The 16,535-nt window shown below is 53.0% G+C and overlaps 1 protein-coding gene and 1 long non-coding RNA gene across 5 annotated transcripts in view; one reads left to right on the forward strand and one right to left on the reverse strand.

The window, feature by feature from the left end:
* Window positions 1-1,082: 1,082 nt before the first annotated feature.
* SPTB (spectrin beta, erythrocytic) overlaps window positions 1,083-16,535 on the reverse strand; it is a 125,166-nt gene continuing 109,713 nt past the window's right edge. For 3 of the 4 annotated variants that reach the window (XM_077122712.1, XM_077122713.1, XM_077122714.1), the window contains 7 exons: window positions 16,321-16,517; window positions 15,988-16,037; window positions 15,379-15,457; window positions 4,116-4,378; window positions 1,783-1,956; window positions 1,441-1,483; window positions 1,083-1,250 (listed from right to left, as the gene is read on the reverse strand). In XM_077122712.1, the coding sequence (XP_076978827.1) occupies window positions 1,083-1,250; window positions 1,441-1,483; window positions 1,783-1,956; window positions 4,116-4,378; window positions 15,379-15,457; window positions 15,988-16,037; window positions 16,321-16,517 (974 nt within the window). Of the gene's footprint in view, window positions 1,251-1,440; window positions 1,484-1,534; window positions 1,957-4,115; window positions 4,379-15,378; window positions 15,458-15,987; window positions 16,038-16,320; window positions 16,518-16,535 lie in introns of those variants that run through there. The other variant, XM_077122715.1, reaches the window with a different exon arrangement.
* LOC143651870 (uncharacterized) lies at window positions 7,108-14,631 on the forward strand. The gene is made up of 3 exons (XR_013160300.1): window positions 7,108-7,757; window positions 11,958-12,010; window positions 12,382-14,631. It is a non-coding gene; the product is annotated as an uncharacterized LOC143651870 (long non-coding RNA).

A 16,535-nucleotide genomic window follows, 5' to 3' on the forward strand; every position in this document is an offset into this window, starting at 1 on the left:
CTCCCTGAAGGGTGCTACGTCTGATTTGTATTGCTGGTTTGGCTGCTACTGAGCATTGGGGAGGGCCCCAGAGAGAAAAAAAGACAGAGCCTTGGGCAGTGTGGAGACCTATCTGTCCCTCCTGAACTGAGAGCCTTGAGCCCTCAGCTCTACATTTTAAAATAGGAGTGGTCTGAGAGCTTTCTACTCTCCCTTTTATCACTTGTGGTTCTGGCACAGGGTGCTAGCGGGAGAGCCTTGCAGGACCCACGACCCTTCTCTCCCTTTTTTTGGGTGGGTGGGTGGGTGGGGAGAGGGAAAGAAAGGATGTGGGTGGCCCCTGAGGTGAGAGTGCCCAGTGGGGGAGAAGGGGGCGGCACCCAAGGCCCTGATTTCCCTCTTATCCCCTCAATCCCCCCAGCAGCCCCTTGCCCAGTGATAGGGTGGCTCTGTGGGCCCATCTAAAGGCTCCTTCCTCATGTCCCTAAGAAGCAGGTCAGGCATTTAAAGTGTCCTCTCCCCCTTTCCTTTCTCTGGAGGCGACTGGAGATAGGGGGTGGGGCCCCAGCAAGACTTGTCTGGGGTGCAGGCAGCGTTTGAGGGGCTCTGTCAGCCTTCTGCCTTTTGAGCCTTAGGGGTCTGGCGCACTCTCAGCTCCGTAGGCGGGTGGGAAGAGGAGGGCGTGCGTCTCAGGGACGTTTTCCTGCCCGGAGGGTCGCAGAGAGGCCCTGGAGCCTCTTCCGGGCCCTCAGTCGGGCGGTACTGGGGTAGCCGGCGTTGCGCGGCGGGCGGAGGGCGCGGAGGGAGGTGGCTCGGGCCCGGCGGGCGAAGGCAGCGTTTGCAGTGCAGCGTGGGGTCCCGGGACCCCGCCCGGGCCGGCCCGGCGACTCGGAGCAGGCAGGCGGCAGGCAGCGGGCTGCCGGAGCAGCGGACTGGAGGACGCAGGCCGCGGCCAAGGTCACGTCCGCGCGCGCCCCGGCCCGAAAGAGGCAGGTGGGCCCAGACTCTCATCCCCGCGCACCCCGCCGCCGCGCCGCGCCCGCCCAGCCGGCTTCCCGGTGTCCACCCGGGCCGTTCAGCGCGCGAGGCGCCGGCGCGGGCTGCTACTTCTTTTTGGGGAAGAAGCTGAATCTCTTCTCCTTGTCTTTCTTGCCGAGGCCGGAGTCGGGGCCGGTGCTGGAGGGCAGGGGCAGGCTCTGCGCCTTGACGCGGATGCTCTGGGACTCATTGATGGCGGTGCTCACACCCTGCAGCCAGGACAGCATCTCCTCCTGCGGGATGGCGCGTCAGGGCCCAGCCCGTGGAGCGCCACAGCTCCCCACACCTCGCGGGGCACGGGCGGAGGTTGGGGCGGGGGGAGGGGATGGCTTGCTCCTAGCGTTGCCCATTCTGAGGGAGGCTTGAGGTGCAGGGGCTCGGGGTTCTTCCACCTGCCCCCACGTTAGCCACTTCTGCACTTACCTCATCCTTGCCGTGGAAGAGCCATTCGCTGCCATTACTCAGCCTAGGAGGACAAAGGGGCTGTTATCATGTGGCCACGTGGGCAGAGGGCTAGCTCTGATCTCATTGCCCACTGAGCCTGCCCAGTGACCAACCCTCTCAGGCAGCACAGCAGCTTCTGAGAGAGGTAAAGCAAATCTTTATCATCAGCTTTGAGTTTGAAAACCCCCTGAGGGGCAGCTCAGGCCTGGAGCAGGTCCCAGGCAGTGGGCCTCTTTCATGCTGCTAATGCCAAATCCGCAGTCCTGATGACTCAGAGGGTTCAGGGCCCAGGGAGGGGGCAGTGGACCGGAAAGACCTAACCTCAGTTTGAAGACGTGCTTCTTCTTCTTGTAGTTGGCAGCAATCTCACAGATGGCATGTCTCAGGGCCAGTGGCTCCTCCCCGTGGTAGGGCACCCCTAGTGCCAGGTTCTTGGCATCCTTGTAGAAAGTCAACTCACTATTCCTGAGCACGCAGTACAGGTTGTTCCAGGACCTGTGAGGATGCAAACAGGCAGGTCACCCAGAGCCCCAATACAACTTCTCTATAATCAGTTCCTGTAGCTTTGTCATTTTGTTACACCATTTCCTCCCAAGAAATAGTAGCATATTTTAGTTGTTTTTTTTTTTTTTTTAAAGGGGGAAACAGGGTGGGTGATGGTGGTGCAGTGGCAAAGTTCTTGCCTGCCATGCCGGAGACCTGGGTTCGATTCCTGGTGCCTCCCCATGCAAAGAAAAAAATAATAAACAAATAAATAAATAAATAAGGGGAAATACAGAAAAAGAAAAAAAATTAAAATATGCATTCATTTCTACTAGTAAAGTTAACTATTGATAACATTATAAGTATTTCCTTCCAGGCTTTTTTCCAGTCTCATGTGTAGCTCAAATTGGGTTATGCTATATATTCAATTTTATGTCCTGTTTTTAAGCTTAACACTATATCATGAGTATTTCCCCATATGCTCAAGTATTTCTTGAACATAATTTTGAATAGTCGTATGGCATTCACCCATATGTATAAATCAATCCTCTTATTGTTGGACCCAACAATAGTGGAAAAAAATTATTCATCATTTAAATAGTGATGTGATGAGCATTCTTGAGCATAAATCTTTGCCTGTAACTTTGATTCTAACCTTGGGATACATTTCTAGAAGTAGAATCATTGAGTCTAAGGCCAGTGATGTAAGTTTAACTTTTCAAAGCATTTCCATATCCCCATTAGCATATTTGATTCTCACTACAGAACTGTGAAGCAAATTGATCAGGGGTTTGCTTTGTTTTGTTTTTGGTGGTGGTTTTTATTTTTTGTTTTGATGATATATGTATACTATCTTAGCACTTTTTAAAGAAACACATTTGTACAATTCAAGGCTCATCTCAACTGGGTTGTTTGGTGACAATGCTAGGCTCACAGGCTAATGTGTGGGCTAACCCCCAGCTCCAAACCCCAGGACAGGTGGGAAGCATGTTGTTGCATTTTCACAGGAACAAATACCGAGAAACACTAAAACTTTCTTTCTCCTCACCTTCTCCTCCCTTTTGAGGATTGGAAGGTGGAAAACTAGTAGGGCACTTGGGGTGGAAGTACTGGAAGGTCAGGGAAAGAAATCTGACTCATTCATAGCTGGCCAACGGCCATTTTAAGAACCCAGGACTTCTGACTCCCACTGACTCCCAGCTCAGGGATCTTTTCTTTATCCTTCACTTCCTTCTTTGAGCTTTTAGCCAAGTGGGGAGGTTGCTAAGAAGGAGCTGGGACCTTGAAGTAAAACCCTGCCCTTGAACAAATGAGGAGACTCTGTTTCCCCATCTGGAATATGTAGACGTCAATGTCACAGGGTGGTTGTGAAGTTTTTATCAGTCTACGTGTACTGAAAGCCCCTAACAGTGTGCTTGGCAATGGCAAGTTCTCAATAAGTGTTTGCTCTCTTTTTCCTGGTGAGCTCTCCATATGGCAATGCTTCAGGGCAGTTGGACTCCCAAATTGCTGAAAAAATTTTGAAATAGCCTTGGACAGGCTTTGTTTGCTGCCAGTTAACTCTGAGAATATGGCAGTCTTCAATTTCTTGAAGCTACCCTGTTTTCCAGGGAGCAGCCGTGGTGGATGGAATCAAGGACATGACTGCCCCAGTGGTCAGGACAGCACACAGCCTTGAAGCTAAATGCTGGTTCTGGAAGGCCTCCTCACACCATGCATTTCCCATTTCACAGCGGAGGAAACTGAGGCACAGATTAGTCAAAAAGTGGGACTTTGTCAGTGATATTAACGTCAAGACTCAGGAAGCACCTACCTGTCACCCAGTGAGAAGAATAATGATAACTGGTGTTCACTGAGCACCTACTGTGTGCTGGGTGCGGTAACTGTGCCAAACAGCCATAATTGGGTCATCAGCCCTGTTTTATACAAACTTAGAGAGGCTAACTTGGATGGTCTCACAGGATTTGAATTCAGGTCTGGATCTGAAGATGGGCTCTACTCGCCCTGCCAGGCTGCCCCAGGCTGATCCAGACAGGTGCCCAGAGGTTCTCCCAGACCTGAAGTACAGGGCCCCCTCTCTCCCAACACACACCCATGATGCCAAGGCTCTGTTGGTGGAGAGGCGCCATGGGAGATCTCCTCCTCTGCTGCCCCTCCCCAGCCCCACACACCTGTTGGATGCCTTCTTGTTGGGCCCTTCCAGGTCATGCTTGCGGCCCAGGTAGCCCTCCATCTGCACGCTATGCCCGTGATCCCTCTGGGCTGGCAGCGTTGTGGGCTCGTCACCCTCGCTCAAAGGTGTGTCCAGGACCTTAAAGAGAGGCTCCGTGGCAGGCCTCTCGTCACCCCCGGACTTCTCCTCCTGGCCCTCCTTGCGCTGCCCTGGTGGTGGCGGTGGCTGCAGGTCCTGAGGCCGGGGCCTCTCTTCTTCCCCCTGCTCAGGGGCACAGGGGAGGGGACACCTTGCTGGGGGCTGGGACCCAGGCACAGTTAGTCTTGGCAAAACTGGGAAGTCAGCGGGCTGCCAGAGGCCTCTTCCTGGCCCTGCCTGAACCTGCTTCCTCTCTGCTATGTGCCCTGCCCAGCCTCCCTGGCATCTGCTATGGTACCCCTCTGGTCTGCTTCCCTAGACATCATTCATGCCCCTGGCTCCATCCCCACTCCATTCCCCACTTTGAAGAGCAGCAGAGCAGCTCCATGTCTCCAATCTAACATATGGATAGTAGCATCTTAGAGAGAGCTGAAGTGGCTGAGCGATTATGCATCTACGTCCAGGGGAAGGGGGATTTCCAGGGCTGCCGGCAGAGCCCTGGCCCTCTGTGGGCTCCAGGCCTGACTTCTGCGTCACTCCAACTTCAACCGAGTTAGAGTTGGGGCCCTGGCACGGTTTCATATGAAGAAAAAGGGTTCTGCTGCTAAGGCAAGTTTGAAACCAATTGTAATAGGAGGCTGACTGGCAGCTATTACTTTGGAATTGTGGCTAAGGCCCCAGTGCTGAAGGTACTGCTGCTAGACCCTGAGTCTCCCTCCCGCTGCCAGCTCCAGACCCTCCTGGGCTGTCCTGCAGGACTAATTGGCCCCACTCCCGTCATTGGATGGGGAATTTGTTGGAGTAGGGCAGTGGTTCCTAACCCTGGCTGTCTTTTATTACAATCACCTTGGGAACTTGGAAAATAATTCCCAGGCTCCACCCCCAAGATGCTGAGTTAACTGGTGTGGAGTGGGGTCAGCACTGAAGGACCCACTCAGTGGGGTGTTTCTTTTCATGTGGCTCTGATGTGCAGCAGATTCTTTAACTGGAGACTCTGATGGAAGCATCATTGCCCTAGGGAAATGCTGTGGCTTTTACCTCCCTGCACCTTCCTGTGGGAGGGGGGTGGGTAACCCCAGCCCCCACCCAAGCCAAGTGAGAGGCGTCTTAGGGAGCTACTGGCTGTGTTTTCAGGTGTCCATAAGAAGGGGAAGCAGACCTTCCATTCCCCTGCTGGGTACCTTTTCACGCAGAGACCTTACTGAGCCACCTTGTTTCTGTTGCAGCAGAAGAAAGAGAGGGTGGGAAAGATTGGACAACAGGGGGCAGCCAGCCTCTTGCTGTCAGTGGGTAAGAATTTGGCTCCTATGGGCCAAATGAGCACAGAAGAAAGCAATCCAGCTTGAGCCAGTTGGCAAGAATCCTCCTGCCCCAAACCCTGACTGCTGGAGAGGAGTCCTTGGCAGTACAAGGACAGTAAAGAGCAGACCATATTCTCCTTCCTTGTGGATCCTTCAGACCATGGGTCAAATCTGAATCAGAGGAAGAGAAGATATGGATACCAAGTTGGGCATCAGTTTGAACTTTAAGCTGAAACAGACTGGGTAGACTTTTTAACACCTGAAACTGACGATGTCTGCCTCAGATGGCATTAAGGAATGGGAAAGGGAGATTTAATGGTGATATCTGAAGCAGTGATCAAAAGAAAGCTAGAGCTGATCATAGTTGTACCTCATCAAATTAGGATGGTTCAATAAACAGGCTATAAGTTGGGATTCTGGTAAGAGATCTTTTAAAAAAATAGTAATGTGGCTAGAAAAGTCTGAAAACTACTGATCTAATCTAATGCCTTCAGTCTACAATGAGAAAACCTATGCTCAGAGAGGTCAAGTGCTTTGTACAGCTAACAGATATGGGAAGCAATTAAGAGCATGCACTCCAGAGTTGGGCAGGTCTGGGTTTTATCATAGATCTTAGGCTCCTAGCTTTTCTTCCTTAGAGGCCCTGAGGGTCTCAGATGACCAAATCTTACATTATTTGCATCTTAAAGTGTCTGCAATGAGGCCAGAAGGATCTGGAGGCCCCAAAGTCCTGCCTGGAACATTCTCTAGTGGAAGGGTAGGAGCGGGGAGGAATGGGTCTGAGAGCTTGGGTTTGGGGGCTGTCTGTGATCGTGATTGGGTCAGGCCTCTGACTTGGGTATAAAGCTTGGGAAGGTGGATTATTAATGCAGAATGTGAAGCTTCTTTTCACCCCCCCAACAAACCAGCTCTAGCCTCAAGCTGGGCCAGCTCTTCCTTTGTGGGGGGCTCCAGGGGCAGTGGCTGTGCGGCACCTCCTGGGGTGGGTGACCCCTCCCTGCCCCTGCCCTGGGGTCCCAGGGAAGATGTTATAGCACAACTAGGCGGGGAGCCCACCAGGCCACCTGCCGTGATTGTACCTTTCGCCTGGTCTCTACCCTCCTGGGACTGGCTTTGCTAGAGAACTCTTGTGTCCATTTTCTTCCTGTACTTTTACCTCTGTTTCATTTTCCTTCCTTTCAGAAACCGTCCTTTGAAAATAAAGATGGATTTGCCAGGACTGATGATCACCTTAATCTCACCTTCCTTCTCTTTCCTCTTAATGGGTGCCTGACCCACATTCCCTGGCAGGGGACAAGGTGATGCATTGGCCTAGAAAATTATTTTCTTCCCCCAATGAATGCAAAGATTTCTTCTGTGTTCCTGACTGTTCACAAGGAGACAATTAAAAACACACCCTTTCCCTCCACCTTGCAGATCAAGGTCTGAGACAGGAATGAAGGTGGGAGATGAAGGTGGTTTGATTTTGAGACGAATCTTTTCTTCCCCTCCTGAGCTCCTGAGGGAGCCTGGCCAACTCACTGGGGTGGGAGCCTATGAATGTAGAAATATCAAATGGGCTCCCAGGAAGAAGCTGGGCTCTTCTCTCAGTCCTTCCTGGCTCTCCTGCCCTGGACCCTCAGCAGAGGCTTTCCTGAGACGCCCAGGTGTTAGGTCAGGCAGGCCTGGAGTGAAATTCCTGGGCTCTGTCTGGGGGGGTGGGGATGGGTTGAAAATCCTGAGCAAGTTATTGAACCTTCCTGAAGCTATTTTCATCATGGGTTATTGGGAATAACACCAGAATCTACTTCACAGATGGCACTAGAGCATTTTTGGATGAAATAATGCCAGTAAATACCAGCTCTATTACAATCTTTTGCCCCATCCTTGTCTACCACCTCTTTCCTGGGGGCTTTGCTGAGCAATTATTGTGGCCGTTGTCCTTTGTGACTAGTGTGATGATTTCAATGCCCTTTCTCTCTGGAGTTGGTGACACTCAGGGCTGAAACATGGGGAAGGGGGGATCTCAGTCACTGGCAGGCAAGGTCCCTACCCCATGCCCACCTTCAGTTGGAACCTTCAGAGGCCCTGCCAGGAATGGGGTAACCATGTGAGCAGGTAAACCCTTCAGGGCAGCACAGGAGCAGCCTGGCCCTTCCCCCAAAACTTTGAGGGGGCACCGAGGTGCAGGGGCCCCAGAAGGTGCCGGCAGAAGCTACCAGGTAGGGCTGCAGACAACTGTGTGCCACTAGGGGAAGGTTCTGGTCATTCACAACTGGATTTCTACAAAAAGCACACTTCTCTCAAAATAGACTATATCTGAATATAGCTCTGCTTGGTCGACCCTTTCACCTTTGGGGCTCTGATCTGCATAGGTGAAGAGGCAGTGGAGAGGTAACTGGAGGGAGGGCCTGCCAGCAGTTTCCTGCTTCCTTGGTGTAAATCCTGTCCACAGCCCCAGCTGTGAGCATGTGAGTGTGTGTAGAGATCTGTTTATTATGCAATTCATAAGAGGTAAAGAGGGTCCTTCTGAAAAATTTCCTGGGGCCTTTTATTTCTAGCTACCCCACTGGAGGATAATGTAAGTAGGATCAGCAACAGGACCTTATTAAGAAGCCCACGGGGGCCGGGCTGGGGATGGCAAGTGCTGGAGGTGGTTAAATGAAGCTGATGGAACAAAACAGACTTTCAGAATTCTGGAGCTGGAAAGTGACCTGAGGGTCACTGGATTCATCCTTTCCTGTTAGAGACGGGGAAAAAAAATGGGTTCCAGGAAAAGACAGTGACTGGCTGGGATCACACAGCAAGTTGGTGATAGAACTGAAGCACAAACCCCTGGCTTCTGCTTTCCTGTCCACACAAGGCCTTTCAAATTTGAAAATGCTGTATCACAGGACAGCTGGCTGGGGCTGGGTCCACAATATGTCAGGGAATAGAGAAAGCCAAGTGGCCAAGCTGAAATTCACCAGTGACTTGGACTACTTGGGACCTGGGCTCCAAACTTTCTGGCAGAGCAGGCCTGAGCCCCATGGTGCTGGTGAATTAATCCTTGGCCCTTCTAGACCAGGTCCATCAAAGACTTCACAGCCCACATGAGGACAAGGGGCCCAGGGTCAGGCTGGCAGCATGGTTTGGGCAGAAAGACCCACTTTCCCCAGGCCTAGTGGCAAATATGGCTTTGTGCTGTTTTCTAAGGGGGAACCAGGGAAGAGAGGTGAAGAGGTGACAGTTCTCCTGCTGTCCCTGGAACAAGGCCATAGTCTGACATGGAGACTCTGCCCTGCCCGACAGGAGGGGTGGTGCTGGCTGAGAAGCCTGGGCCCTAAGCTGGCTGCTCCCATGGCCGTGGTGGGATTGTAGCGACCGCAGGTTCTGTCTACAGGCACTGGATAGACGAGATGATGTGAGATTCCCTTCTGTTCTCTATGCTCTAAGTGTTTAGTTTTCTAGTACCCCACCGACACCTCTAGCCTGTGCAGAGCTCTCACCTACGGGAGCTGGGGATGCCTTAAGGAAGAACATTGAGCTGCTTGGAAGAGATTCTGGGTGTCAGGTTGGGGTGGGAGTGGAGTCTGGACCGTAAGTAAGTGGGAGGGACAGCTTGGGGGAGAATTGCCCTGAGGCCTGGGAGGAGAAGACATTGCCCACGGGCGTGGAGCCAGGCTCTTTGCTTGGAGAGTGAGCAGGGAGGAGGGCTTGTGCCCTGGCTGCTGGGATCATGACATCACAGAATGGTAGGGACAGGCAGCCTCGGCTGCACTTTTGGAAGAGAAGAGGAGAGCAAGGCACGGGCAGGAGAGCCCTTTAGGACCTGGAGGACTGAAGTCAAATAGGGAGAGGCCCCAGGCTCCTGAACGACAGGGATGGCTGCCTCAGAGTCTTGCAGAGAGGTCTTGTAAGCTTGACATTTTAGGGTCCTGCCTTGCTTGGAAGCTGAGCTTGGGCACGAGAAGAAGGCGAAGGTTTGGAGGTTTCAAAAGAGAGTTCAAGAGAGGAAGGAGGAGGTAGGCAGGAAGGTGAAGTCTCCGCATTAGAGTTGTAGCTGTAGTTCCAGGTCCGTCCAGCAGATGGCGCAGGTGACCGCATCCGGAGAACTTTTGACGCTCCCAGGGGAAAAATAACCTGGTGTGGGACCACCAGGTCTTTTGGAGATTCTAGAAGATGCTCAGTGAAACCAGACACATTTGCAAGCCTTGAAATACAAGAAATGGGAACTCCTCTCTAAAGGAAATGCTGGTACTTAAGAATCAGAGTGCTAACTAGGACGCACCCCAGAAACAGAGATTGCATGACCTTAGTCAAGATGAGATAATCGTCCACATCTGAGCCCAGATTACATCTGTGTGTGTGTGTGTGTGTGGGGGGGGGGGTTGTTGAGAGAGGGGCCTCCAGGAAGGATGGTTTGGGAGGACTTTGGAAATGGATGTCATTTATAAGGAGGATGTGACTTTTATGAGATGGAGGACTCAAGAGAGGGATGGAGATTAAAACGAAGGAAACTAAGTCTCCGATTCTCTACCTACACTCTCTTCTGATCCTCACACACCCTCTGCAAGGCAGCTGCTGCAACTACCCCTGCTTTACAAACAAGGGAATCTGAGAGTCAGGGAGTAACTTCCTGCAGTAACACATAGTGGAGGATGTAGGTGTGTCTGGCCCCAAGCCCTGTGCCCTTCCTGCTAGATTCCATTGCAAGAAAGGAGGCTGGTGTCATCCTTGTAGAGGGAAGCAGCTTTCGGATGGGGCTCGTAGGCTAAATGAGAGGGGTTGGCTCATGTAAGAGGTGGCTGAACGGCCTCAGTAGCATGATCATGTCCGAGTCACACTGGAAGGGGCTGAAAGAGGAGTTGGTGGCCAGAGAAGACCTATTGCTTAGATGTCTTAGATGGCCAAATAGCACCATGTGGTTCTGGGGTGGGGAAGCCGCCACTCGTGTGGTTGGGAATTTAACCCTTCCCCCATGTCTGATGTCTTGACCCTTGTCCCTGTGGGCAAGAAGGGCTGTCGGAGGCAGATGGTTTGGAAGGCTGTTCAGAAGACAGCTGCTTGGAAGACAGGAAGAAAAAGAGATGGCTTGAGATGTTGAGAGTAGCCAAAGAGATGAAAGATGAAAACTCAGAGTAAGCAGAGACAAGTGCCTAAAACAGGAAGAAGAAAACTGTTGCTGACCAAGAGGAAAGGTCAAGAGAGGTGCCGAGGCTCAGTGGACAGTGAGGAGTGGCCCGGATTGGAGGCCAGGGGCTTGGTGGGGGGCTGCCAGGAGAGGTGAGAGGAGGGAGCAGAGGCCTCAGTGCAGGGCCCTGCTGTCTGCCTGGGAGGACAACTGGAGAACCTGGGGAAGACAGTGGGTAGGAGCCAAGGCCACCAGGTAAAATGGGTAAGGGGGGAAAGAGAGCGGCAGTGCGCTGGGTCGCTCAGTAAGAGAGAAGGAGAATCTGGTCTCTTCCATCACAGGGCGAGAGGAAAGGGAGGCTTCCTTGGGTGCTGTCATCACCATGCCCACTGCTGGTGTGGTTTCTTCAGGTCCCTGCCCAGGAGGAGTTGGCAGCAGCTTGACCCCCTGGTCAAGGCCAGACAGAATTAAGAGATATCTACTCCCCCATCCAGATTCGGTGGCCCAATGGTCAAGTCATCAGCTTCAAGTCCCATTTCTGAGATGCCCGAAGCCTTAACTGAGTCTCGTACTGTGTCCGTCAGGGTCTGGGATGCTCTGAAACACAGCTTGGAAGGAAGAACTTGGAAAAGACTCTCTGGAACAGAGGGGCTGGGAAGATTATGTCTGAGCAAAGGAAAGAGATCTGGCCATGCTCAGCTCTGGGCAGATGACCAGAAACAGCCTAGAGCAGGTTTCTTGGGGAGGCTGGAGAAGCAGGGCACTTGGCTGCAAGCAGACACGCCTCTGCCACGCTGACTCAGGCATCTGGGGGAGACAGGGACACACCCAGATTGGGGGGAGAACTGACCTTCCTTCCAGGCTACGTCTCTCCCTTATGAACAAACAAGCAATTTGTATTCGCTGCAAAATGCCTGAAACAGCAGCTCAGTGAAGCCTCACAGGGGAGGGGGAGAGGACTGGGTGAGCGTGTTCAGGCAAGAAGAAACACAGCTGCTGCCTCCACACCCACATCTCTTCGCTCAAGGACGTCAGAGCCCGCTGCTGGCTGCTGATGAAGCTCCCTGCTGCCGGGGAAGGCTGTGGCTTAGGGTAGCTGCTCCAAGTTGCCAAGGAGGCAACAGCAGCTGGAGCCAGCCAGGCACTGCTTGAAAGTTGTCCTGGCTGCAAGTCCAGTGTCTGCTCAGCACTGCCCCTCATATTCCCAGCACCGGTGACTTCCCTGAAGCCACATAAGTCTCTAAGACTAAGGTAGGGGACCTTGAATCCAGTGTTCAGCCCTCACGAGACACCCACTCCCTTCTTCCAGGGAAGCCAGCTGCAGGGTTGGATATGTGGATGGCATCTGTGAACTGCCCCTGGGTAAGAGTTTTCCCTAACAACGTGATGAAGGGGGGTTGATAATGACACGCAGGCAGCCCCACTCTGCACTGCAGACTGGATCTAGCCTTGGGGCGTGGAGGCAGGGCAGGGTACGCTGGTGCCAAACCAGGAATCCTAAGGAAGGAGACTCTTCATTGTTTTCCAGCCCCTTGGAGCTGTTGCTCTTGGCATCACAGCAGCCCCATTGGGTGAGTTCAGAGAGCAGATCCCACTTCCCACACCAAAGACAGGAAACAGGTGTAGTGGGAGGAAGCAGTTACAGGGCTCTCGGCTGGGGGACTTTTAGCCAAGGGAGAATTGGATCATCAATACCATTTCTTCTTTATAAAACCAACCTCTTTTCCTCCCAGAGGGAAACAAGATCTTACCACAAATGTGACATTGGGAATTCTGAGGGACCCAAAGCCTGGAAACCGAGGGATGTTCAGCAGAGCCCCTGAGACCTTCTTAGGGCAACACGCCCAGGATGAATAAAGAGACATAAGGTGGAGGTGTTGGGGACAAGGGACTCCAAGACAGAATGTCCTCAAGCCCTGGGGACAGGTCAGACTGCCCACAGCTGCCACAGGAAGGGAGATGGCTCAGCCTGCTGCCAGCCCCGGCAGCAACCTGGGACCTCCTTCAGGGCACTAGTCTTGGAGGAGCTGAGAAGAGGTGAAACACTGCTTCTCTTCCCCAAACAGGGCAGTAGGCAAATGCCCCAGCCCTTTATCTCTTCTTTCCTATCTCTAGCCTCATACCAGCTAGTACCTGACAAACTAACCAGGTACCTCGGTGCTAAGAATGAGAGAAGAGGAAAGTGGGGGAGCTGCTTCTCCCAGCCCCTCCCTTTAATTCAATGTATTTCCAACATACACAGAGCACTGGACTTCCTCAAATCCTGCAGAGAGGGATTTATATGGGCAAGGGAACCCAGGGGGATTAGGAGGTTTATCTAAAATCAAGCAGGAAGATTCCAGCAGAGCTAAGGACTAGAAACCAGATGTCCTGACTTCCATTCCAGGTGTTTTGCCTTGTGAGACCTTGTTTCTTCTTTTTGGCCTCATATGTACTTACCTGTACAAATGGACTGATTTTACCAGAACATGTTCTAATGTGGGGAAGGTGAGAGGTGAGGGAAGGCAATTGCATTACTTGCATAATGATGTGCTGGAAGATAAGATGGATGCATGGAGTGGCAGCGCCAGTCCCTGCGTGTACACACGTGTGCATGCACACTTGGTGGTGCACACGGGGGAACAATGGGGGTATGGGCCTGCAGGGTGTGCAGCCGTGCAGACTGGGGCTCGGGCACCTGGTCCACTCCCATCTGTTCTCCCAAGCAGGACGCTGGCATGCACTAGTGATGGGTTTTACATGAAGCAACACTGCACGTATCTATTCTATTAGGCACCAACACCAGACCACACACATGGGACCAGCAGGAGAGCCACCCATAGCTCAGGCTTGTCCCAGAAAGAAGGTATAGCAGAAAGCTGTCCCTTCCTGGGAAAGGCCCGTGGTCTCTGTAAAGGAACGATACAGGGAAGGCTGAAGCGGTCAGCAGCCGCTTGGTGAGGAGGCTTCCAAAGCTTTGTTGGGCTTTCCCGACTTGCACGGGCCCGTCCTCCATATAAAAGACCCACCAGGTATCAGGTCCTCTCTTGGAGTTTCGTGGATCCTCATAAAAACTCAACAAAGGGTCCAGAAAGGAGCAGCAGCATGAAATCTGTTCCTGTGAAGCCTTGGGCCTGGTGCTCATTTGATTCACCATCTGGTTTCTTTTTGGTAGCAGGCACAGGCTAGTTTTCCCATCTGGGGTGGGCTTCAAATGCAGGGTCACTCCCCCCTCCCCAGAGAGATACTCTGGCCCCAGCAGGCTTTATTCCCTACCAACCCAGTGACATTCAGGCGCTTGGATGGAGGCAGCTCTGATGCTTGTGTCGTTATTTACGCGGACGGACATGACACAAAGAATGGATGGAGTCAGGGGTCACAAAAGAACCCAGAGACCAGGACACCACTGACGCAGACGCAAGCGGGGATACAGCAGAAGCATGGGTAGGGGTACCCTAGAGTGCTTTCCTTCCGGTGGGGGCGGTCGCTGGGCCAGGGGGCTGGGAGCCAGCCCTGTCGGGAGCTCAAGGGAACTTCTGGGAGAGACCTTTCAGAAGTGCCCTCTAGTGGGCATGCAGGCTGGTGCAGCACAGAGAGGGTGCTCAGTGCATGTGTCTTTCTGTCTGTCTGTCTGTACAGGGAACTCGCACCGTATCTGTATGTGTACTTTTCTGGAGTGTTTGGTTTACAGCAATTTCCATCTAGAATGCCAATTTCCCTATATGTCCACTCAGAGGTTCAGGCACACTCACCCTAGCAGCTGGAAAAGTGGGGTAGATGAAGGACCTGTTGTTCCCCTGACCCCTAGGGTCTCAGGCTGCATGCGCAGGGGGTACATGCAGTGGTGAAGCCGTGCAAGGCCCATGCTGAATCCTTGCTTTCTTCTCCCCAAGTCCCTCCTCAGCACATTTCCCCCCAAACTGGGTTAGAGCCTTCCAGGCCCCCAGCACCAGGCCCCACTGGGCTGTGGGGTGAATGGCCCCCTCCTTCCCTCCCCTGGGGTGTCTCATGACCACAGGCCATGGTCATGGACAGCTGGTCTGTCGCGGTCCCCTCTGGACAGCTGGTCTGTCGCGGTCCCCTCAGCCCCCATGTCAGCCAGGACTCTGATACGCTCCCTTTTCCTACAAGAAGCATCGGGGCTCTCCTCACCTGCGGAGAGCTTCTTTGCATCTGTCTGTTCTTGGCCCAGACCAGCTCCAACCCCCCAACTTGCTGACCTACAGGCATGAGGCTGGGGCCATGGACAGGAGGAGAGGGCCTTGCATAAGGGGTAGAGGCTGGTGGAGGGTGGGCAGGGTGAGTCCCACCTGAATGCCTGTGAGTGGGGTAGACAGGAATGGACAGTCCATTTATACATGTCTGTGCCTGTGTCTGGGGAAGAGGGTGGCACTGGGTTAAGAATGAAAGTGGGGAAGAAGGACAGTGGATACAAATGAATCACCCCTGCATAAACTGTTTCCCCTGATGTAGATGGTGGTGTGTTTGTACAATAAAATTTATTACACTAGGTAAAACCAAACTAACAGAGTCATGTCCATGGGCTGGCATGCCCGTTTCTTCTGGATTGAAGGGAGGAGGGGAATTAGTCTAAGAATTAAGAAAACCTAAGTAAAAAAAGGAAGCCCTTGGGGTTTGTGGGATGGCATGTGCACTGCCTTGCTTTCCATTCTGGCTAAGCCCTAGTAAGGATGAGCAGGCTCGGGCAGCAACGACTCCCAGGAACTAGAGAAACGGGAGAGGGAACTGACCGGGGATGTTCTCTCGGTGGCAGCGGGACGGGGTTCTCGGGGAGCCTCCCCTGTGGTCTCGCCTTCCTCCTCTTGAGCCCTAAGGAAGACAGAGCGCCTCTTATAGAACAAGGCTGCGCCTACCTCCAGGGCCTGTTTCCTACCCTCACGCCGGGGGAAAAGGCACCAAGTGTCTCCCTGTCCAGACCTCTTGGCCACCTGGCAAAGAGCTACGGCGGCTTATTCTGAAAAGTTAAGGCAGACACTTCCCAAACGGACAAGGTTCTGCACAAAGCAGCCTCTGCTGCATAAGTCAAGATGGTTCCCAGAGGGAAGGGGAGGCTGGCTTCTGCAGCAGCCGCACCCAGCACCCACTCCTGTTTGTTCCCATGCTAGGACTTTGGGCTCCTTGTGACTCTGGCCAAGCAAGAGCTCCTCTCCGACTTCAAAATCCAGGCCCTTTGCCTTTCTCTCACAAATGGCCCAGGTGTAAGAGGTCACGTGTGTATTTAAAATGCCAGGGGCCAATTTCTGATTAAAAATACTTTCCCGTCCTTCCTACTCATCCCCGTTGGCAGAGTGCCCTTGGCTCCGTGGACACAGAGCTCAGCTGGACCTCCCCACACTTACCCAGGCTCCTCTGCAGGTCTTTCTGGAGTCTGGCGTTCTTTTAGCTCGAGCTAGGGGAGGAAAAGGCTGAGGGTCAGAGCAGCCACCAAGGGGCAGCTGGGTTCTCAGACAATCTTTCTCTACAGAGCATACCCTGCAACCCAACATACCCTGGTGTTTGTTCCTTTTTGAGTTATCCCCTTATGTTGTTTGCATCTAAAGGTCAGTACTTTCTACAGCTTCTATTTATACACTGTCTGTAGGTGCCTCGTAACTGGCTATGAGTAACTGGACCTGCCCACCTGCCCTGAGCACCCCCACCCGACCTTATCACTGCCGTTATTCCCAGCTCACCGTGGTGGGCTTCTTCAGAGCAGCAAAGCGCTCTTCCCAGCTGGCTGTGGATTTCTCAAAAGCCTCATGCCTCTTGATGAGCTTCTCCACACTGTCCACCGTGTGTCCAAAGTCCCGGCTGGCCAGGTAGGGTTCCTGGGCGATCAGCCACGCTTCGGCCACGGAGGCATCCCGCGAGAACTGGCACACCTCCAGCACTGCCAGGGGGAACAAGC

This window comes from Tamandua tetradactyla, chromosome 12 (assembly GCF_023851605.1).
Source record: "Tamandua tetradactyla isolate mTamTet1 chromosome 12, mTamTet1.pri, whole genome shotgun sequence".
Classification (NCBI taxonomy): Eukaryota; Metazoa; Chordata; class Mammalia; order Pilosa; family Myrmecophagidae; genus Tamandua; species Tamandua tetradactyla.